The 25,207-nt window shown below is 39.9% G+C and overlaps 1 protein-coding gene across 1 annotated transcript in view; it reads right to left on the bottom strand.

The window, feature by feature from the left end:
- The window catches only part of MORC1 (MORC family CW-type zinc finger 1), a 168,081-nt gene extending 143,115 nt beyond the window's left edge, over positions 1-24,966 (bottom strand). The window contains exons 1-6 of the mRNA XM_070582769.1: positions 24,827-24,966; positions 21,533-21,586; positions 17,951-17,985; positions 11,787-11,855; positions 8,618-8,708; positions 7,853-7,961 (exon numbers count right to left, since the gene is read on the bottom strand). Of these exons, the coding sequence (XP_070438870.1) occupies positions 7,853-7,961; positions 8,618-8,708; positions 11,787-11,855; positions 17,951-17,985; positions 21,533-21,586; positions 24,827-24,891 (423 nt within the window). The 5' untranslated portion in view covers positions 24,892-24,966. The remainder of the gene's footprint in view (positions 1-7,852; positions 7,962-8,617; positions 8,709-11,786; positions 11,856-17,950; positions 17,986-21,532; positions 21,587-24,826) is intronic.
- Positions 24,967-25,207: the final 241 nt, after the last annotated feature.

Here is a 25,207-nt window from a genome sequence, read left to right as displayed (position 1 = left end):
CCACCTGCACATGTGTGCACGACCCATCATGCAACTGCATGCCACCAAGCAACTGTGGCCAGGCCACACAAAGGTAGAGCAGTCCTACCAGCACAACTTCCAGCAAAGGAGTGGGACCAGAGAACACAGCTCCTGCCTCCCACCTCAGCAGTGGCAGGTGGAATCTGCAACCTGATACTACCACAAGTGTGCCAGCAAAGGATCAATTCACCAAACACCATGAAGAACTACAGTAACACTCCAGAGCAGAAAGAAAATGACAATCCTGAAGTCACAGAAATTTACAACCTAAATGACAGAGAATTCAAAATAGTTATAAAGAGAGTCAATGAGTTACAAGAAAACTCAGAAAGACAGTTTAATGAGCTCAGGAATAAAATTAATGAGCAGAAGGAATACTCACCAAAGAGACTGAAGCCCTTAAAAAAAACTATACAGAAATTCTGGATATGAAAAACACAACTAATGAGTGAAAAAATAATCTGAAAATCATAAGAAACAGAGCTGACCTTATGGAGGAGAGAATAAGTGACCAGAAGATAAAAATCTAGAAATACTTCAGGTGAAGGAGAAGAGAGAACTAAGATCTTTAAAAAATGAAGAAATTCTTCAAGAAATATCTGACTCAATTAAGAAACACAACATAAGGATTACAGGTATTCCAGAGGGAGAAGACAGGCAGAGAGGAGCAGAGAGCTTGTTCAAAGACATAATACCTGAGGACTTCCCAAATCGGGGTAAGAAACTAGATTTACAAGTACATGAAGCCAATAGAACTCCTAAATACATCAATGCAAAAAGACCTTCTCCAAGGCATATAATAGAAAACCTGGCAAAAGTCAATGACAAAGAAAAAATATTAAGGGCCACAAGACAGAAGAAAATAACCTACAAAGGAAACCCTATCAGGCTTTCAACAGATTCCTCAGTAGAAACCTTAGAGGCTGGGAGAGAATGGAATGATATATTCAAAATACTGAAAGACAAAAACTTTCAGCCAAGAATATGCTATCCAGCAAAAGTATCCTTCAGATACGATGGAGAAATAAAAGCTTTCCAGGATAAACAAAAGCTGAGGACGTAACTGCCCCTAGGCCTGCCTTACAAGAAACATTGAAAGGAGCCTTCCCATCTGAAACGAAAAAGCAAAGGTTTACAAAACCTTGAGCAAGGAGAAAAACAAACAGATAGAATCAGAAAACTGCAGCTCTATATCAGAATGGGTTAGTGAACAAGTAATTATAACAAAACATAGAGGGGTCTGTCCCTTTGATAGCTCAGCTGGTAGAGCAGAGGATGGTAATAGACATCCTGACTAAAAGAAAAAGGGAAGGAAAGCATCAAAAATAACTACAGACACTTCAATTTAGTCACAAACTCACAACAGAAAAAAAGAATAATTTGTGACAACAATAACTCACAAGAAGAGGAAAGGGATGGAACCTGCTTAGGCTAATGGAGATAAGAGGCTATCAGAAAATGGACTATCTCATCTGTGAGACCTTTTATACAAACTTCATTGTAACCATTAACCAAAAAATCAGAGTAGAGCCACAAATCATAAATAAAGAAAAAATTGAGAAAACCATCATAGAAAATCAACAAACTGAAATGGCAGTCAGAAATACAAGGGAAATACACAACAACTGGATAACAAGAGATAAAACGGCAGTATGAAGCCCTCATATATCAATAATCACTCTAAATATAAAAGGATAGAATTCTCCAATCAAAAGACACAGAGTGCCTGGACAGATTAAAAAACAAGACCCAACAATAAGCTCCCTCCAGGAAACACATCTCAGCTCTAAAGACAAACACAGCCTCAGAGTGAAGAGATGGAAGATGACATTCCAAGCAAATGGCAAGCAAAAGAAAGCAACTGTTGCCTTACTTATATCAGACAAAACAGACTTCAAGATAAAAAAGATGATGAGAGACAAAGAGGGGCAATATATAACGATAAAAGGGACACTCCACCAAGAGGACATAATGCTTATGAATATATATGCACTTAACACAGGAGTACCAAAGGATATAAAGCAACTATTAACAGAGCTAAAGGGAGAAATTGACAGCAACACAATAATAGTAAGGGACCTCAACACCCCACTTACATCAAGGGATAGATCATCCAAGCAGAAAGTCAACAAGGAAATAGTGGATGAAATGAAACACTATACCAGATGGACATATATAGAACAGTCCACCCAAAAAGAGCAGAATACACATTCTTCTCAAGCACACATGGAACATTCTCAAAGACAGAACATATGCTAGAAAACAAGGCAAGCCTCAATAAATGTAAGAAGAGTGAAATCATATCAAGCATCTCTTCCAACCACAATGATATGAAACTAGAAATTAACTACAAGAAAAAAGCTGGGAAAGTCACAAATATGTAGAGACTAAACAACATGCTTCTGAACAACCATTGGATCAATGAAGAAATCAAAAATACCTGCAGAAAAATGAAATGCAAACACAACATAAACAACTCTTATGGGATGCAGCAAAAGCAGTACTGAGAGGGAAATTTATAGCAATATAGGCCCACCTCAACAAACATGAAAAATCTCAAATAAGTAATCTAAACTATACCTAACAGAACTAGAAAAAGTGGAACAAAAGAAGGCCAGAGTCAGCAGAAAGAGGGAAATAATAAAAATTAGAGCAGAAATAAATGAAATAGAGACTTAAAAATAACAGAAAGGATCAATGAAACTAAGAACTGGTTTTTTGAGAAGATAAACAGAATTGACAAACCCTTACTTAGACTCACTAAGAAAAAGAGAAGGCTCAAATAAATAAAATAAAAAATGAAAGGGGAGAAATTACAACAAATACCACAGAAATATAAAGGATTACAAGAGAATACTATGAAAAACTATATGCCAACAAATTGGATAACCGAGAAGAAATGGATAAATTCCTCGATTCACACAACCACCCAAAATTGAAATCAAGAAAAAAATAGAGAATCTGAATAGACCAAGCACAAGTTAAGAGATTCAAACAGTAATCAAAAACCCCCCAAAAAACAAAAGTCCAGGACCAGGTGGCTTCTCTGGAGAATTCCACAAAACATTCAAATAAGATTTAATACCTATCCTCCTCAAACTATTCCAAAAAAATGAAGATTATGTGATGCTTCCTAACTCATTCTATGAGGCCAACACTACCCTGATCCCCAAACCAGACAAGGACAACACAAAGAAGGAAAATTACAGGCCAATATTGCTGATGAACATAGGTGCAAAAATCCTCAACAAAATATTGGCAAACCGAACACAGCAATACATTAAAAGGATCATACACCATGATCAAGTGGGATTTGTACCAGGGACACAGGGATGGCTCAATATCTGCAAATCAATCGATGTGATACACTACATTAACAAAATAAGGAATAAAAATCACATGATCATCTCAATAGACAGACAGCATTTGACAAGATCCAACATCCATTTATGATAAAAAAAAACTCTTAATAAAATAGGTAGAGAAGGAAAGTACCTCAACATAATAAAGGAAAGTACTTCAAAATAAAACATATGACAAATCCACAGCCAATATCATACTGAATGGTGAACAACCCTCTGAGAACAGGAACAAGATAAGGGTGCCCACTCTTGCCACTCCTATTCAACATAGTACTGGAGGTTTTGGCCAGAGCAACTAGGCAAGAAAAAGAAATAAAAGGTATGCAAATTGGAAAGGAAGAAGTGACACTCTTGCTGTTTATGGAAGACATGATTCTATATATAGAAAACTCGAAATAATCTACTGGAAAACTATTAGAAATAATCAACAACTACAGCAAAGTTGCAGGGCACAAAATTAACTTCCAAAAATCAGTTGCATTTCTATACACTAGTAATGAACTAGCAGAAAGAGAGTTCAAGAATACAATTGCATTTACAATCACAACAAAAAGAATAAAATATCTAGGAATAAACTTAACCAAGGAGGTGAAAGACCTATACACTGAAAACTGTAAGACATTGTTGAAAGAAATCAAAGAAGACATTACGACTTGGAAAGATACCATGTTCATGGGTCGGAAGAATAAGCATAGTTAAAACGGCCATACTGCCCAAAGCAATCTACAGATTCAGTGTAATCCCAATCAGAATCCCAATGACGTTCTTCATGGAAATGGAACAAAGAATCCTAAAATTTATATAGAACAACAAATGGCCCAAAAAAGCCAAAGCAAATCTGAGAAAAAAGAACAAAGCTGGAAGCATCACAATCCCTAACTTCAAAATATACTACAAAACTACAGTGATCAAAACAGCATGGTACGGGCATGAAAAACAGACACACAGATCAATGGAACAAAATTGAGAGCCCAGAAATAAAAGCACATTCTATGGACAGCTAATCTTCGACAAAGGAGCCAAGAAGATACAATGGAGAAAGGAAAGTCTCTTCAATAAACGGTGTTGGGAAAACTGCACAGCCATGTGCAAAAGAATGAAAGTAGACCATTATCTTACACCATACACAACTGAACTCAAAATGGGTTAAAAACTCAAATGTAAAATCTGAAACCATAAAACTCCTAGAAGAAAATATAGGCAGTACACTCTTGACAGCTGTCTTAGCAGCATCTTTCCAAATATCATATCTACTCAGGCAAGGGAAACAAAAGAAAAAATAAACAAATGGGACTACATCAGACTAAAAAGCCACTGAGAGGCAAAGGAAACCAGGTACAAAATGAAAAAACATGCTATCCCAATCAGAATCCCAAGAACATTCTTCACAGAAATTGAACAAACAATCCTAAAATTCATATGGGGCAACAAAAGACCGCGAATTGCTAAAGCAATCCTGAGCAAGAAAAACAAAGCCGGCGGAATCACAATCCCCGATTTCAAAACATACTACAAAGCTACAGTGATCAAAACAGCATGGTACTGGTACAAAAACAGGTCCACAGATCAATGGAACAGAATTGAAAGCCCAGAGATAAAACCACACATCTATGGACAGCTAATCTTCGATAAAGGAGCAGAGGGCCTACAATGGAGAAAAGAAAGTCTCTTCAACAAATGGTGCTGGGAAAACTGGACAGCCACATGCAAAAGATTGAAAATTGACCAGTCTTTTTCACCACACACCAAAATAAACTCAAAATGGATCAAAGACCTAAAGATTAGGCCTGAGACAATAAGTCCTTTGGAAGAAAATATAGGCAGTACACTCTTTGACATCAGTTTCAAAAGAATCTTTTCGGACACTGTAACTCCTCAGTTGAGGGAAACAATAGAAAGAATAAACAAATGGGACTTCATCAGACTAAAGAGCTTCTTCAAGGCAAGGGAAAACAGGATTGAAACAAAGAAACAGCTCACTAATTGGGAAAAAATATTTACAAGCCACTTATCCGACAAAGGGTTAATCTCCATAATATACAAAGAACTCACACTGCTTAACAACAAAAAAACAAACAACCCGATCAAAAAATGGGCAGAGGACATGAACAGACATTTCTCAAAAGAAGATATGAATATGGCCAACAGACACATGAAAAGATGTTCATCATCGCTAATCATCAGGGAAATGCAAATCAAAACTACACTAAGATATCACCTTACACCTGTTAGATTGGCAAAAACATCCAAAACCAAGAGTGACAAATGTTGGAGAGGTTGTGGAGAAAAAGGAACCCTCATACACTGTTGGTGGGAATGCAAACTGGTACAGCCACTATGGAAAACAGTATGGAGACTTCTCAAAAAGTTAAAAATAGAAATACCCTATGACCCAGCCATCCCATTACTGGGTATCTATCCTAAGAACCTGATATCAGAAATCTCAAGAGTCCGTTGCACCCCTATGTTCATTGCAGCATTATTTACAATAGCCAAGACGTGGAACCAGCCTACATGCCCAGAAACTGATGATTGGATAAAGAAGATGTGGTATATATACACAATGGAATACTACTCAGCCATAAAAAAAGACAAAATTGGCCCATTCACAACAACGTGGATGGACCTCGAGGGTATTATGTTAAGCGAAATAAGCCAGTCAGAGAAAGACGAACTCTATATGACTCCACTCATAGGTGGAAATTAGTATATTGATAAGGAGATCTGATCGGTGGTTACCAGGGAAAAGGGGGGGTGGGGGGAGGGCACAGAGGGGGAAGTGGTGTACCCACAACATGACTAACAAAAATGTACAACTGAAATCTCACAAGGTTGTAATCTATCATAACATTAATTAAAAAAAAAAAAAAAAGAAAAAAAATGAAAAGACAACCCACCAACTGGGGGAGAAAATATTTGCAAAGCATATATCCAACAAGGGGTTAATTTTCAGAATATATAAAGAACTCACACAACTCAACAACAAAACAACAAACAATCCAATCAAAAAATGGGCAGAGAATATGAACAGACATTTTTCCAAAGACGACACATAGATGGCCAACAGGCACATGAAAAGATGTTCAACATCACTAATTATTAGGGAAATGCACATTAAAACTACAATGAGATATCACCTTACACCTGTCAGAATGGCTGTAATTAGCAAGACAAAAAATAACAATTGTTGGGGGCCAGCCCCGAGGCACAGCAGTTAAGTTTGCATGTTCTGCTTCAGCAGCCCAGGGTTCGCCAGTTTGGATCCTGGGTGCAGACATGGCACCACTTGGCAAGCCATGCTGTTGGAGGCATCCCACACATAAAGCGGAGGAAGATGTGCATGGATGTTAGCTCAGGGCCAGTCTTCCTCAGCAAAAAGAGGAGAACTGGCAGCAGATGTTAGCTCAGGGCTCATCTCCCCCCCCCTCCAAAAAAAAAGAGAGAAAAAAATAACAAATGTTGGAGAGGATGTGGAGAAAAGGGATCCCTCATACACTGCTAGTGGGAACGCAAACTAGTGCAGCCACTATGGAAAACAGTATGGAGATTTCTCAAAAAATTAAAAATAGAGATACTATATGACCCAGCTATCCCACTACTGGGTGTTTATCCAAAGAACATGAAATCAACAATTCAAAGATATTTATGCACCCATATGTTGACTGCAGCATTATTCACAATAGACAAGATGTGGAAGCAACCCAAGTGCCCTTCTACAGATTAACAGATAAAGAAGATGTGGTACATGTATACAATGGAATACTACTCAGTCATAAAAAAGACAAAATCATCCCATTTGTAACAAAATGGATGGACCTTGAGAGTATTATGTTAAGCGAAATAAGACAGACAAAGCAAGACAAACACCACATGACTTTACTCACATGTGGAAGATAAACACATGGATAAGGAGAACAGATCAGTGGTTACCACAGGTCAAGGGGGTAGGAGGAGGTGGGAGAAATGCGTAAAGGGGCACATATGTATGGTGACAGATAAAAATTAGACTATTAGTGGTGAGCACAATGCAGTCTATACAGAAACTGATAAATAATAATGTACACCTGAAATTACATGCTATAAATCTTTATGACCCCAATAAAGTAAAAAATAAATAAAATAAAATGGTAATCCATTTATGGTACAAATGGTGGAAATGATCTCCAAGCTTCTTCCAAAAAGCTTCTTGAACCAAAGGGAGCTTCTTTATCTGGGAGATTTGGGAACATGGATAACAAACATAAAGTTCTGAAAACTGCCCAGGAGTTAAAAACCCACTCAAGAAAGAGTCAACAGAACAGGCCTCCGATGACCCCAGAATATCCAGCCAGCCTCTCTCCATTTCCCAAACATATTCCTAAATTTCTAAATCAGAATCAGAAAGGACCCATTATAGACTTTACCTCCTGAGACAGTAAATGAAAACAGCACCATTACCATGGAAACCAAAGGAAAATCTCAACTCTTACCTCACTCAGACCTTCTCTTTCACAGAATGTCTGAGAAAAAAACACGCAGGTCATCGTTTCTTCCTTCTTTGTAAAAAGAATAAAGTCTTTTCCAATCCTCATGGATCCACTGCATTAAAAACCAAGGACACGACAGTTTACATCTCAAATACTAGAAAAGAAGGAACAGGAGGGCAAGATACTGTGTCCGGCAATGGGTTGCTCTTTTCATAGAAACAACTCCACTGCTTTGCTGACCTGTCACCAAAAAGGTACAAGTATTAATTTTTTCCCTCAAAGTAGAGCAGATGGATTTGAACTAATCCAGCCCCCTACTCTTGCCTGAGACATGACTACTGGAGATAAGGTGCTGTCTGGGGCTCAAGGAAGAACAATCATCTGCCCCTGGCAGTTGCCACACAGGTGAAGGCAGTCTTGAGTCCTGTCTTTCAGCGAGGCACACTAATAAAATAAGCTGTGGACACATGTAACACCTACGCTCAAAGATGCTTTGAGAAACAATAGAACACAGACATGCGATGAAGCTCGTAAGCACAGCAATCCCGAAAGTGGACTCTCTATGATCTATTTGAGAATTAAATTTAAAAAGATTGTAAAGATCCAAGTCAGTTATGGGTATGGAGATTCCAAAACAAGGTGGCACTCTCAAGTTTATATTCTTTTTTAAGTTTTACAAACTTGAATCATTTGGTATAAGATTGCCTTTAACTAAATATTGTTTCCAACAGCGATAATATATGCCTTCATGGAAAAAAGATTTCTCACCTTTTAAGACCATTGCCATACTGCCCAATGAATTTCAAGGTCGATAACAGTTTCTTGGATGTTCCAAAGTAAATAATATTTGAAGCTTCCTCTGTAATTGACAGAGATGTTTAAACTGGTTAGAAATTACGAGTCATGGACTGTGGCCAGTGGTCCAGCTGTCAGGACGTCGCAATGTCTGAAGACATTAAGACAAATCCATACCTCTTGGGTCAGCTCAGCAACAAGGATTCTTGTCAGGCTGCATAACCTCTGACCAGGATCTTAATGGCCTTATACTGAAGGTCAGACAGACCAAGCCATGTGACTTTGGGTAAACAAGAGTTTAAAACTGAGTCTTAATTTCCTTGTCTCTAAAAGGAACAACTGATACTTACATCACAGAGTTGTTGATGAAGATAAATGAAATAAATGAAATGAGATGATGCATTTATGAAACCCTGAACATGACACATGGCACTTGATAAATGCTAATAAATTAGTGTTAAATATATATATATTTGTACTACTAGTAATTTTCCATGTTTTGGCCCTTATCCAGCCCCATGTGAGACTGAGAAGACAAGAACGGCTTCTGGCTTGATACAACCTGGGGAAGGAAGGGCTACTTGTTTCAGACTTTCAGCGTTATTCTCCTGATCTCTCCAGGGCATTCTGGAATTCTAGAAAAGACTCCTCAGCACTTCAGAAAATACATACCGCCAGAAACAGGAATGCTCCCAGGGAAACAGGAAAAGATAGAAATAGGTCTCCCAATTGGCCTACCTGAATTCATGGTCTAGGATTGTCCAGAGTACGCTGTGTCACTCTGCGGGCCTGCCATTCAGTGGCACCTGGTATGGGGTGTGTAAACGCTACCAGACACTGTTCATGTCAGAAGCTAACTGGACGTTCTATCACATGTTCTTACAAGGGTTTGAGTATTAGGTGAGGGTATCCATAATGACAACATTAGTTACCATTTATGGACTGTTTAGTATGTGCTAGGTACTATATTATATATTTTACATACACTGTCTATTAAATATTTAGAACAAACCTACAAAGGAAGATATTATTATGATCCACATCTTACAGATGAGGAAATTTAAGTTTAAAGAGTTTAGGTAACCTGCCCAATGTCACACAGCTGATAAAAGCTACCACCAGGATTACAACCTAGAATTATCAAAGACCAAATCCCATGGTTTTCATCACAAACCACACAGACTCCCACCTATGGTGGCCAGAGTTCTGGGTACAGGGACACAACACTGAATAGGACAGACATGACCCCTGCCCTCAACAACTTGATGTCATGGTAGGAGAAACAGACTGAAAGAAGTAGACAAACAAGATCATTTCTGAGAGTGTTAAGTGAAAGAAACAAAACCAGGGTAACGTGATAGAGAATTAACAGGAGTGTGGCCTGCACACAGAATGATCAGGGAAGGCCTCTTTCAGAAGGTGACACCTGAGATGAGATTCAAACTAGGAGGGGCCAGCAGTTGTGGCTGGAGCGCTAGGAGCAAGGAAGTGAGCAGAAGGAGAAAAGGTCAGGGGTGGACAGAGGTCCAATAATTGAAGAAATTGGAAACATTACTGGGGGTATGAATTTTATTCTAAAGTAATGGAAAACTGCTAAGAGTTTTAAGCAGGAGAATGCTATTTGATTTATATTAAAGGAAAAAAATCCACTCAGGATTTCTGTATGGGGAATGGACTGTAATGGGATAAGACTGGAGGTGAAAAGAGTTTGGAAATTTCTGTAGTCACCTTCCATGTGTCAAGATTCATCTAGCTCAGTTTGGACAACAGATAAATTCTATTTTCAGTTGGCGGACAAATTCTTCCTTCTAATTTATTACTTAATTTCCAATCAATATCAATAAAGACTTGCACTCTCAACACTAGTGGGCTTTTTAAAAATACTACTCTATATGTCAGTTGAAGCGTGAGTTCCTTCTGAAGATCTAAATATTTGTCATTTGTCTGTGTTTTGATCATTTTGTTTCTGGACCCACTTAAAAGAAGTTGCTTCTTTTTCTAAAGAAGTGCCTTGAATATATCACATATTCTGGTATTTATTTTTAAAATTCAAGAAAATGAACTTAACATTCAGCCTAGAAGTAAAAAATGAAACCTTTTTCAGCGTGGTTTTCTCACAAACTCTAGTCTTCCTCTTCTTTAGTTAAGCACTAAGGAACCAACAATACTTTTTAATCAAAATGACGTGGAAAAATCAAAATGATCCAAACAAAGGCAGAACAAGAACTGAGTAAGATATGTGTCCATTTTCTACACTTGCTGGTAAGTTCTTTGACCCTTCAGACCACGGGGGACCTTCAGAGACTCAGAAGAAGGTAATTGCTTGACTTTGTATTCTTAGCTTCAATCAGTACCAGCGAGACTCTCTTCCCTCTGGTGTAGAAATGACCAGAACAGTTCCATATGACTTGAACTCCCTCACCATTTTTTAAACCTAGTGGTCACAACCCTTGGCTTGTGGGACACAGACAAGCATTATAAGAATTCAGAGATAAGCTATCCTAAATAACTCAAAGCCCTTATCAGAGAGAATAACATTTCAACTCCACAGCAAAGAGGTTTTGTGCACCTATTATGTGCTGCCTTTTTGCCAGCCTTGATGATACAAAGATAAGCCATGCAATGTGTTGGAGACAATGGGAACGTTGAACTGAAGCAATTAAACCTTTGAACACGCAGAGAAAAAACACAAACCGCTAAAAGCAAAGAGAGGTGACCTCTACCTCAAGGTTAAGCAGAAAATTACAAATAGCCTAAGGGCAGAGGAAACTGCTTCAGGGCTCCTGCAAGCAGTACCAGAAGGGAGGGCTGAAAATTATCTGAGTCCATCCAGTGACTGTTTGTTTCCCTTGTTCCCAGATGCTTTCTCTTACAAGGAATTGGTACCTTCTGCCTTTCATTCTTTCAGCAATATTTATTTACACTCACTTTTTGTCTTGGTTTACATGAATACAATGAATTTACTCTGTCAACGGGAATATTTAAATCTCAAAAGTTCAACAATGTGTGAAGCGTGGGGTTTATTTCCCTAACAGCCCCATACCTGTTTTTGCATAGATAGCTCAATTTATTTTTATTTATTTTATGGGTTTTCAGAGTGTTTCCTCTAACAGCCAGTTAGGTACCTAGATAATTAACTTACCCGGACTCATACCACATCCATCATCCAGGAAGCACAACATGAACCCACCCTGCAGGTTTTCATTATCCACTGTAAGAGAAAGCAGTTATTACTAATACACATTGGGCTTAATTTGTTTGTCAGAGAGTCATGCTGCTCACATAATTATTCGTCCTCCTCAAATGCAGCCACTGAGTGACAGAGTTATGGCACAATGATGGAGCTCAGAAAGGCGTCTTGGCCATAGTTTCACAAGAAACTGCAGGGAGAAAGTCATCATGCAACCAAAAGGCTTTAAATTAACATAAAACATCTGCACATTAATAAATTATGTATACAGTATGACATACCCTGTTCTGGAATCTGACTGGTCCTTTAAATTTCAGGCATTTTCTCCCAGGGGGAGGGAATGAAGGTGGATGGTGATCGGACCCCACAACCCCTCTATCAAACTGATCAACCTTTATATCCTTCCACCAAAGCACTAATTCCAGAGTCCATCCAGGCCATGCTGATGAAATTCATCAGGCTCTCTTGTAAGCAGTTAATTCCCATAAGAGCCGTGTGTGTGTGCTTCTTAGCGGCAGCAAATATTTGCCTCTTGAAAGTGCATTTGATTTTTGAAAATGGCTAAGTTATTTGGAATCAATTTTGATGATTAAGAGAGATCATTAAGTTACATAATATAATCTCTTGTTAAAAAAAATTTAAAGGTGTAACGAAAACTAATGAGCCTAATTTTAATGCACAGTTTGTAATCTAGCTCTGAAAGGAATTTCAACATTTGGGTATATGAGTTCTAGCTCATCTCTCTCTCTCTCTCTCTCTCTTCCTCTCTTTTTGTTTTTTTGGTAATAGCTTTATTGAGAAAGCTTACATATCAAAAGAAAAACCCTGCATGTTTAAAGTGTACAATTTGTTCGATTTTGACATTTGTAAATACCTGTGCAACCATCACCATAATCAAGGCAGTGAACAAAGCCATCACCCGAGATGTCTCCTCATGTCCCTTCGTAGTCCCTTCTTTCCATGCTCCATCACTCCCACCGCATCCTCAGGCAACCACTGATTTGCTAATTCCGTTCCTACAGATTCATTTCTAGCAATTTATTAAGTCAACTCTGGGTTCAATGGACACCTCTAATCCACATTTTAAAAATTGTAAATAATGTTCTAGATAACCTATAAATAAATATCTAAAAAGCATATCCAAGTCTTCTGGGTTCACAATTTTTTGGCCATCTGCCCACTTCTAATGTCCCTCCTCTCCCTAATTCACTTCCTGTCTATAAACCCCCTCCTCTCCCTAATTCACTTCCTGTCTATAAACCCTCTGGATTTATATCTGCATACACCATCTCACTTTCCCAGTTCTTCTCTCTACATGGTCCTCTGGTCTCCTCAACTTGTGTGTCAGAATATTCCTCCACCTTTAGGCATTTGCTCTGTTCAGCACTCCCTCTGACTGAGGCTGACACTGCTCTACTATTCAACAAGGGGAATTCAACTCTTGGTGACTTCTTTGCACAACGTTCTCAACCTTGGCTGCACGATTGAATCTTCAGGAGCTATTCTGAATTAACTGATCTTGGATGGGGTTCAGGAATAAAAGCTCCTCCCACTTATCTTAATGTTTATCAAGATTGGAAACCACCTGCTCCGCCCCTCAGGCAGCTGCATAGCTGCAGCAGTTGATTTTACAGCTCGCGGTATATAGTTCTCATGTAAGGAGCTTGCAGAAAGAAGGGCTTTTCTTCAGCGAATAGGTGGGAAAGACTCAAAATTCCCAAGAGACATACACTGCTTACTTTTTTCTATAAATCTCAGTGAGGGATTACAGACCACCAGAGCCTCAAAATTTAATATTCCCCTACCACCCACCCTGAAGACCGGCCTTGTTTAGGTCAATTCCTTAAAACTATGGATTTCAGATAGATTTCTAGTATCTGTTAAGTATGCATTTCCCAAACAAACCACAACACCTTCTCCCTCACCGGACTTACTCCTCCTTCTGGCATTTCCTGTTCAACAAATGGCATCACTCTACCATTAGGCTTCAGCTGCCCAAGTGAAAAGCCCAGATCAAGTTCCCCATCTCCTCACCCCATAGACAGACAGTCCATTCCACCTCCTTAATGTCTTTCAAATTTGACACTTTCTCCATCCTATGACACTGCCTTCGTTCAGGAAACTATCATCTCTCTTCTGGATTACAGCAACAGCTCCCTAAGTCCTTGCTCCCACTAAAATCAGAGAGTGCAGACTGTCTGCAACCAGTTGGGCATTTCACTACTCTCCTGCTAATAACCCTTGCAAAGCTTCCCACTCCCCACAGGATGAAACCCAAGCCAGTCAACAAATTGCTTGCCTTTCATGACCTATCTCTTCTACTCTGTGATGGTTAATTTCGTGTGTCAACGTGGGTAGTATATAGTGCCCAGTTGTTTGGTCAAACACTAGTCTAGATGTTCCTATGATCGTGTTTGTGGATGTAATTAATATTTGCAATCAGTTGATTTTAAGTGAAGCAGATAACCTCCATAATGTGGGTGGGCCTCATCCAATCAGTTGAAAGCCTTAAAGGCAAAGACTGAGGTTTCCCAAAAAACAAGTAATTTTCTGCCTAAAACTGCAACACGGAAACCCTGCTTGAGTTTCCAGGCTGCTGGTCTGCCCTAAAGATTTAGAACTCAAGACTGCAACATCAACTCTTACCCAGATTTCCAACCTGCCAGCTACCCTACAGATTTCAGACTTGCCAGCCCCTATAATCATGTGACGGCAATTCCTTAAAATCAATCTCTCTTTCCCTCTCCCTCCCTCTTTCTCTCTCTCTCTCTCTATATATATATTTCTCTCTCAATATATATTTCTCTATATATAGACATAGATATACTATATATAAATATAGATAGATATATAGATTGAGAGAGAGAGAGATCCTATCTCTCTCCTCCTACTGGTTCTGTTTCTCTGAAGAACTCTGATTAATACACTCTCAAGGCTCATCTCTTGTCACGCCCTCCCCCTCCCATACTCCCCTTGAACTAATCTTGAACATCTCAAACGTCTTTGTAACTCCATCAGTGTTCTACATTCTCTCCAGATTCCAGCCACTGCACATACTGCCCCTTCACTCTTCCCATCCTTGACTCACCAGGCTAAGGCCTATTTTCCCTTTAGATCTTTCGTTCATATAAGATTTCTTCTAGAAAGCCTCCCTAATCCTTCCACCTCATCAGGTGCCCATAATGAATGTCTTCTTTGCAATGTGTGTTTCCTACCTTTCATAGTATATTCAAATACCTGTTCATGTATTCAGACTAGTGGCTCTTACACTTTTGGGAACACATTTCCTCAGAGACATGATAGAAGCTCTGGGCCCTCTATCCATAAAAGTGTAGATACACACCTTATTTTCCACAGACCCCTACACAAGGATGCTGATTCCCTGAAAGCAAGCAGTGTGTGGACCCAGCACCTAGTCCAGTACCTGCCATTGGTGAGCACCAAAACAATGTAGTCAATGCATGCCTATGTTTACTAGAACTAATACACACAAACATATGAAACATCCATGGTTAAAATACTCAGTCTGAATTTTATAGCCCTCAAGTTACTTGAAGAAAGCTTAAGATTAGAAAGTAATTCAGGGGCCTTAGTAAATAATCTGAAAACTAGCCTAATGCTTAGATTAATTATGCATTCCCATACAATTCTATCTATTGGAGCATATGCCCTGGCCCTAGTTTATTTATTTTTTTAAGAAAAATCAATTTGCTAGGTTGATAGCCATACTGTGGGTTTGCTGCAATAAAAAAAAAATTATAAGATAAATAAATAATTTAAAACCAAAAACCGTTAAGTTCAGTTTTTCACAAAACACATATAACCTAAAGTGCCACTTTCAACTCAAATTGCCAAGATTCCTTTTTGTTTTTTGTCACAATGCCAAGTGCTAGAGACAGTGGAATGAAACGAATACTGTCATGCCATGCTGGTGTCCGGCCACAAATCCAAAAGAACATAACATGTAAATTCTGATTACATTTGTTGTACTTTATGATTCCAGATAATTCTTCTCAATCCTTCAACTCTTCATCAATAATATGCTCTGAATGAAAGGCAGCTTAAATCTTTTCTGCCTTCTCCATTTCTAGGACCACTGCCCCAGTTCAAATTCTCATGAACTCCTGCTTAAGTCATTTCCACAGGCCCACTTCCCTGCTATTCCTTCTTTCACACTTCTACAGACCATCTACAGACCATCCTGTATGCTATTGCTACAGTATCTTTCTTTAAAATTGAAAAGGGAATATTTATAATTTTCCAGGAGACATGGCTCAAAAGTCTTCAATGGTCCTCTGTCTGCAGAAAGAACCTCAGTGGGGTATTGAAGGTGCTCTTCCACTTGGCTCTAACACTTAGCTCTAGTCAGCCGTGTCGTCATTGTTCCCTGAAGGGGTTTTTCTCTATCTATCTACGCAGCTGGCTCTCTGGCATCACTCAGGTAGGTCTTTGCTAGTATACTGCCTACACAGAGAAACTCCCTGATCACCCATGAAAAATAGTACTTTCTTCCCATCACTTTGTTCTCTTATCTCACTTAATTTTCTTTCCCTTTTAGCACTTATCATTTCTGGTATATTACTTATTTGTTCATTTCTTTCTTGTCTATCTCTCCCCGTTAGAATGCGTGTTCTAGGAGAGCACAGACTCAGTCAAACATAATTGGTCTGAATTTTGCTCAATGCTTTCTCTCTAGCACCTAGAATAATTGCTCTGCTCATCCATAACAGACACTCATGAATGACTCTCAGAACCACTCCACCATTCTTTTTCTCATAGTTTTTCTTCCTATACTACTCGACGAAATCACACCCATATTTCACGCCCTAGCTCTTTAATATGAGGGAGGCATTTTCTATGTTTCCTCCATACTTTGAATCTCTCCCAGCCAAGAGACTTATTCTACTTTACCCTGTAGAACTGGATACGTAAGGAGACCACTTTTTCTCCACTCCCAGTGTTTCCTTCCATGTGGAATGGAGCTCAGTTAGCATCAATAAAGAGGCCTTTCTCTGACCCCTGACTCACTTTTTCCTGCTGCAGGGAGCTCACCCATCTGACTGGTGATTTGGGGAAGAATAAACTGGACTGCTCAGTTCAGATCTCTCCCGTGCCTTCTTGGGAGCAAGCTGCCTGCAGAGAGCGTGAGTTCCTCCCTTGGCCCAGGGCAGCCCAGTTTGGAGGGGAAGCCTACCTCCACAGGTGGGCAAGTGCCCGACACTCTCTCCCTGAGCTCCATTCTCCAAACTAGCAATGATCAGTACTAAAGACTCTCTTGTTTTACGTCTCAAACTCTTCAGAAACGGGAGAGTAGAAAGGGAAGAAGTGTATCATTTACTATGTTTCCTTAGATATCTCAAGATGTCCATGTCTCTCTCCCTCAGGAACCAGGAGCACCACCTAGCGAGGATATTCAGCACTTAGAAAATTGAATTGAAGTGAATTTCTTCTTAAATACAGATATGGATTTACATCAGGACCATATCCTCTCGCCAGTAACCAACCGCCAATATTTACAGGACAGCTGACAGAATCGGGGTTGGGGGTCAATTTTAACACTGTAAGAGTTTCCCTAGGTAGTGTTAACTATAGGACTGGATCCCAGAGCCTAACTTCATTTGCATCATATTCTAATGAAATGAACTAATAAATGCAATAAATACTTGGTGACTAAAAATGAAGTCAATGAAGAAAACATATTTGGTTTCACTTTTATAGCCCTCAAACATTCATCCTGTACGTTCACTTACACATTTTAAAACTGTGGTAAGTTGGGAATGACATATACTTAATTATAAATACCCATAAGTTAATATGCTTTTTTAAAAGAATATGGTTTTCTCGTGGTAGACCAACTGCTCCAAATCAGTTCGATGCTTTCACAAAACCCTGGAAGGTCTAATTTTGTAAATGGGTCCCCTAACAAGGGAACAATGTCACTCTCGGAGTGTACTTTTCTCAAACTGGCTCCCCGCTGGGTCACTGTACTCACAAAGCACTTAGGTTACATTAAAAATCCATAGAATGTGGTTTGATTTCATGAAATAAAATAAAAGCAAAATAACTACAGGCTTCTCCATTAGAAGAAAAAAAAAGAAGAAAGCAAATCTGCTCACCTGAAAACACATCAAGTCTTGCAGCCCCCGCATCTCTGGAAAAATATAAAAACATCATCGTTTCAATATTAAATTATGCTTTAAAAAATTACATTCATCTGAATTGCTTATGAGGTATAACCTACTGTCAGACAGCAAACAATAGAGAAATCCATTTAAATTGCTTCAAAAACAATTACTAAAATGTTTCACTCTGCATTTATACATAAGCCTATGATCACTCGTAACTTGAGAATGTTACAAAGCCTGAAACTTAGAAATTTAAAAGGAGAAATGGAATTTAAAGGTAGTTACACAAAAAGCACAACAAAATGGATATGAATATTAAAAAAAAAATTGGTTGGAGAATAATCCAGAGGTTATAGAAAGATTTTCATGATATATTTTAGTTTAAAAAAAGATGAAAAGAACAAGCAAATAACTAAGTAATATGTGCTGCATGATCACATTTTTAAGAACACATATGGTATACATGTGCATATCTGTAAGTAAAGAAAATCGAAACGTTAACAGTGGTTTTCTCTAGGTTGGCAAACTAAGGCCCATGGGTCAAATCTGGCCCACCAACTGTTTTTATAAATAAAGTTTTATTGGAAGACGATCATGCCCATTCATTTACATATTGTCTATGGCTGCCTTCACACATCAATGGCAGAGTTGAGTAGTTTCAACAGAGAACACGTGGCTCGCAAATATGAAAATATTTACTACCTGGTCTTTTACAGAGACGTGGCTGACCCCCACTCTATGTGATGAGATCACTGGTTACTTTTCCTTTTTTCTTCTTTTCTCAGTTGTCTACAACTCACAGATACTATTTGTATATTTTTAAAAATTATTTTTAAAGTAAAAATTTAAAAAGGAAGGGTGAAAGAGCCAGAAGATCCTGGTTTCAATATCAGGGGTGTGAGGGAAAGGAGGAAGACAATGAGGAATGAAGTCTTAGCTGATGTGGAAGAGGGTTTGTTGAGGGCAAGAGTCTAAAAGGAAGCTCAGAATAATAAAAACAACCCGTGGGATTCTGATGGAGAAATCGGGGTCTCTCCCAAAACTTCCACCAGTCTCAACCCAAAACCACCCCAAACAATCTGAGTAGGTACACTGTACTTGTCCTACAAGCCCAGTTTCAAATTTAGTCCCTTAGCTCCTTCCTCTAGTCAATTGCCACTTCTAAGCTCCTCTTCTGCAGAAATTCTGGAGTTACCACTGCCACGTCTCGAGCATTTTCTGTGTGTCAAGTAAGCATTGAATGAGGCATTTTTGAACCTTCTCTTCTAATCCTTACAACAATCGCATGACATGTAGATATCATCTCCATTATACAATTAAATATATATTAGATAAAGAATTATATACATAATAGGTGCTCAAAAAAGGTCACTGTACTGAAATGGAAGTTTTCAAAGAAACGGTTTCTTCATATAGAAATTTCCACGTGATAAGGCACAGAACAATCACTCACTTTTACAGCGTAATTAAGACATTTCAGAAGAAGTTTTGTACTTTGGCCCAGGTAGTTTCTCTCTGAATAGCTGTTGCATTAGGAAGAGGCCCCCAACCATCCCCTCCTATACTGTAACATTGTTTCCCCCTTTCTTTACAACATTCTTGTAATATCTTCTAGTTCTCATTTTGACAACTATAGGAAATCATCAAAATCTTGAATACGATATACAGTAACTTCTTAGAACAACGCAAGGACTTTATGAAGACCTGCTTCATGAGACCAACTCAGCATCCTAAGTCTGTTAAACAGCTTTATTTGATGCCAGATACTACATCTAAGCAGCAGTGGCAAACTCAAGTGTCCACTGAACACAGAATTGAGGAGCTTGGGCTGGCCAAGGGGACACTGAGAACGGCAAAGCTGAAGGCACAGGCTAGTCCCAGAGAACACTTGCTACACATCTGATCCCACGGAGGAATGTGGCCTTGAGCTTGCTACTTCTAATCTTTAAAAAAGAAAGCAACAGATTCAGATTTTTATGTGGCACCTCCTGTTTCTTAAACCTTACAAGCAATTCCTTCTTTTCTTCCTTTTCTTTATAAACACTGTGCAAACTTTCAACGTGATCCAAGCAAAATGAGACAGGCTGGACTTGGTCAGGGGGCTGCCAGGTCACAAAGGCGGCCCTTAAGAATTGCTTTCCTGATCATATTTGTCTCACTTCTGAAGTCAACCTTTGCCAATCACCCGATCAGCCTCCACTACATGAACTGTTTCCATCATTCTATTTCTTTTACATTCTGACTTTACCTGCCCTCCTTGGCTGTATGAATGAGTGAAGTAACTTCAGAGGAGAAAAGACATTGGCAAAATAAACAAACGTGTTCTCACAGAGTTCCAGATGTCAAGTTGCTGAGAATGGACATTCAGTAGGAGGAAGGACTGATGGATACAGGAGGAGCCCTGCTTCAGAGCTCTGAGCAGAAGCCAACAGCGGCAACCTTGACCTCCTGTAGAGAGACTAACCGCGGACATCCACGTGTCACGGCCCCATCCCTGTTAGGTCCTTCTAAATTCTATTCACGGCTCTCCTGACCAACCAACTTTATTCTTTGTCTCCTCTTCCCTCCTTTTCTGTGATAACTATGATTCCATTAGTTCTAGAGAGAGAGAGTTTCATGTAAGGAGGAGCTAGTGACTTTTTACTTAGTGCTGGCCAAAAATGGGGGAAAATGAGAAACGCTGAAATACAGTCATCAATCAGTGGCAGGGCATTTAGGTCTCGCTGCTGAGATCCTGAATCTAGCAAGCACTTACTACTTCGTGGGTAGACTTTGAAAGGTCAGTAAACTCTTCTGTTATAGAGAAAGATAAATGTAAAACAAATCAAATGCCATATTCAGTTAGCTGAAAAACTGACTCCCTCGCAAGCCGCCACAAACATACTATTGAGTGGGCCTTAGATTGTTAAAGAGGTCCCTTAAAAGTCAGTAACTGTCAGAGACAGTAAAATGGCATGGGGAGTTCTGTAGCCAGACAGCCCGAATTTGCATTCTAGCTCTGCCAAATATTAAGTGTAAGACCTTGAATAAGTCATCTCACCTCTCGGGGCATCAGTTTCCACATTTATAGAAAAGGGATCATAATTCCCACCTCAAAGTGTTGTCGTCAAGATGAACGAGTTAATACCCGTATATAAAGTGCTTTGAACAGGGTCTGATAACGTAGTAAGAAATCAACAACAGTTAGCTATATTCTCCCTACCTATGCAGTTGGCTTCAACGCAGACTTCAAGAAACACCCAAACCCAAATCTAAATTCTCAAGACACAGTATACATTGATATATAACTCAAAAAACATTCCAATGAATAACTGTTATTACATGGTTATTAACACAAAAACTGACATCCAGTTTACCTGCACTTCAAGTTTGATCATAAATACAAACTCAATAAAGATGAAGAATTCCTCCTCTCACCTGTTCTTTTTCCGATTGTATCTTGATTTTATAGGAAATCAACTCACAAAACATTCCAGGTGGGAAAAAATGACATTATCTTTTCATCTTTAAATATAACCAGACTTGATTTACGCCATGAAGTGCCCACAATAACCGTCCCCAGACGAGCCTTACCTTGCGTTGTCTAGCAGTTCAGCCAGAGCTCCGAAAAGGAAGCTGTGAGTGGTGCTAATGAAGAAATCGAGGGAAAACCAAAAGCTAAATCAATTCTGCACTCAGCATAAAAGGTTCAAAAAGCTTGCAGACAAATGTTCTCCAGATCTAGACAGATAATCAATGAAGAATTATTCTAGAAACAACTTTCTTGGCACAGTCAAGATTCTGACGTAGATGTGCTCCTTTAGAAAGCCAGGGCTAGAACACAATTGCCAAAATATCCTGTCCACTCCTAATAAAATAAACACTTGAGCGACCTTACTGTAGTCAGAGCATATTTTGATGGTTTAAAATTGCTTTATAAGCATTCACTCAACTTTTTTCAGAGAATTTTTCACTAAAATTGCATTATTTAAGGTCAAATTATTTCTGAAAAATATTGATCAAAATCCTGGCCCACTAAAAGGCCATCAGGTGCCGTCTGCAGGCCCAGGAGAGCAGGGCACCCCTGTTTGCCCCACTAATCTTGCTTTTCTGTGGATCCTTTCACCTCACAGATAACCTCATGGAATACCTGAGGTCACTCTCTCCTGTACCCCCTAGTGCCAGGTTCCAGGTAACAGATCACATCAGAAGCCATCACTATTCATGCGTTCATCTGTGGGTGAAAGCAGGCTGCCTGCGGGGTCCCACGCTTGCTTTTCATTTCCCGATGCGGATATTGCAAGCAGCAACTTTATCACAGCATTAAGGGCAGATGCAGCATGCAATTGTCTTTTTATATTTAGGAACCAAGTAGCAGAAGCAAGAGAGACCCATTTATCAAAAAACATCCGCTCGTTCGTACAAGAGGAAAGATCACCTGTGGTATCTCAGAGACTCCAGACACCTCAGGCCACAGGACAGTATGTAAGCTTAAAATTTAAAATTTTAAAATGTACATACGTATATCCATTATTTGGGGAATTTCTAACTTTAAACACATGCTGATGTGGGGTATCTTGATGCGAGTCAGGTTGCAAGTTTGTCACTTACAAAAATCTATTAAATACTATTGTTACAGAAAAAGTCCCTTCCCGCAAAGAAAGCTGGTGTATAAAAATCTAAAATAGGGCAAAAGAGAAGTGTAGGTGACATGCTTTACAAAATTAGCACTTTAAACCACGGGCCTTTATAGTGAATTTAAAACACGTGATTCAATGCACAGAAATTCAGTATATAAACAATCCTTCAGGAAAGCAACTGCAATCATTCTGACAAAAAAAAAAAAAGGCCATATACGTTTCTGTACTGTTTCATTTTTACTGACTGCCTGTCATGTGCCAATGTGGACAGACATGGTCTTTACCCTCTTGGGGCTCAAGGCAGTGGGGAATGCAGAAAATGCACAAGTAAACCAAAAAAAGAGGAAATGACAGGTTGGGATTAGCTGCAATGAGGACGGGTGATGGGGAAGAGGCACTGGTGAGGAGCGGCCTGGAGGTCAGGGAGGGCTTCTCCTCGTGCAAGACGTTTAAACGAGCTCTGCAGGACGAGAGCTTCTCCTCGTGCAAGACGTTAAACCGAGCTCTGCAGGACGAGGAGAACTCAGCCCCTTGCAGAGCCAGCATGAAAACTCTCCAGCAAGAGCAGGAGGTGCAGAGACCCTGAAGCAGGAAACAGTCAAGGAGGCCAGGCTGTCCTGGCCATGGCCAAACGGGGACATCAGGTTGGGATGCAGGGATGGCCGGGTCCCGCAGGGCTCCAACTCCAAGGTTAGGAGCTCATACTTGGTTGGTCTACGCGCAACTGGAAACCACTGTTGTGTTTCAGGAAGAGGGACATATTTGGTTTACTGTTTTAAAAGCTCACTGTGGCAGCTTTCAGGAAAATGGACATAGGGGAGCAAGAACAGGAAGCAGAGAACCCAGTTTAGAGGGCGTGTGGAGAATTCCAGAAGGCAGATGGCAGCGGTTTGGACTACAGTCCGTGGCAGTGGAGATGGAGAGAAATGGATGAATCTGAGACACAGTTAGAGACAGCAAGAAGAAGACTGGATGGACCGGATGTGGGGGTGAAGCAAGGGGGAAATTAAAGATCACTCCTGTTTTTGCTGAGGGAAGTCTCAAACAAAAACCTACCTAGGGCTGCTGAGAAGATGCCAATCTGTATCTGATTTTGTTTTGTTCACGTTTTTGCCACTTTTGTTGCTAAGTTACCAGACCACCAACTGATAACGGGGTGTGAGCAGGGGGGACCACGAGGTGGTTTCCGGGAGGAAGAAGCTGGGGAGCAATAGTTGCAGAAACTATAAAAAACCGAGGCTGAGGAAGCCTCCTGAGATAAAATTCACAGCCCTTCCAGCACTTGGCTTATAATTTTTCTTAAACTCACTGAAAATTGCTATTTCTTCATTTGTCTTCCACCTCAGTTAACTTTTAACCATCTGTCCCATCCTTTCCAGCTTGAAATCAATCATTCATGATAGAGAGAGAAAAACTAAATGGCTACTGAATATTGCCTGTTTTACTCTGCTTTCTGTAAAAATTACAGTTTGTCCCACACAGGAAGGCTGGCCTTTCCCTGGCTTTCTTTACACTTTCATTTCTGTGGTTTCAAATCTGGTGCAACCCTTAGGTCAACTAGGACTTTCAGCAAGTCCAAATTACTAAAAGATTCCCGACATACCACTGTGAATCACCCGCCACCCGCCACCATGCTTTGCTGTGTTGGAAACGACAGATGGAACAGAAAACCTGTGTCACCCGCCTCTGCAACCTTAGTATTTGAAATAACACCTAATGAGCAGCCAAGAGGCATCTGGGCCTGACAAAGAAGCAAGAGTGCCCTGAATAACTAAAATGTGAGAATTCTATCCTGAGATAGGTTACATTTTTGGAAAGACTAGGAGGCCACAGAGGCTGGAATCAATAAATACAAATTATTCTCTGGAGGGGAACTTTAATCTTTAAAATGTCAGTGTTTTGGGCAGAGAAATCACTAGAGATGGGCGAGGCTGGTAGAATTAGGGTTCTGCTGACCACAATTAAATAGTTTTGTTAAACGTTAAATGTGGGGCCTTCCTACCACTTGGTGTGAACTGAAGAACACCAGAAGGAGTTAGGCTGGCCCAGCATATATGTATCTTTATCACTTTTCCATTCTTTTTTTTTTAAAAAGCATAAACAACTTTAAATAAACACAAATAATATTTCCATAAATCAACGATACCAAGTTCCTTTGTTTTGAAACTGGGTATTTGCCTAGGAGATGGACCAACTCTTCTCCACCACGTGGAGACCCTCCCCCGTTCTGGCTCTGCCGGACACTCACGAGTTGGCGTGGATGAAATCCCGATGCAGGCGGGCCCGCGGCAGACCAGCATACTTGTCGCTCATGTCCTCGCACGCGACCCGCGCGGCCGAAGAGACGAGAACCCTCCGCCCCGGCCGCCCACGCCCAGCGCCCACGCCCACGCCGGGCTGGGCCAACACGAGCTCCCCCTGGTGGCCGGAGCGCCAAGCTCACCCTGTGCTGTGAGCCAGGGTGTCTGGCAAGATTGGGGCGTTGCAGGTCTTGTTTCCAGCCTTTGAGAATGAGGCCTCTGAGCTAGCCTCCTCCCCCCGAGTTAAGATTCATGTAACCTTCCTAGACTGCTGTTCCTATTAGTTCCCAGCTGGGAAATGGAGCCCAAGGCTGAAGTTAGAATTTGAT

The sequence above is a fragment of the Equus przewalskii genome, chromosome 18 (genome assembly GCF_037783145.1).
Source record: "Equus przewalskii isolate Varuska chromosome 18, EquPr2, whole genome shotgun sequence".
NCBI classification, from domain to species: domain Eukaryota; kingdom Metazoa; phylum Chordata; class Mammalia; order Perissodactyla; family Equidae; genus Equus; species Equus przewalskii.
This window is presented reverse-complemented; position numbering and strand designations above follow the sequence as displayed.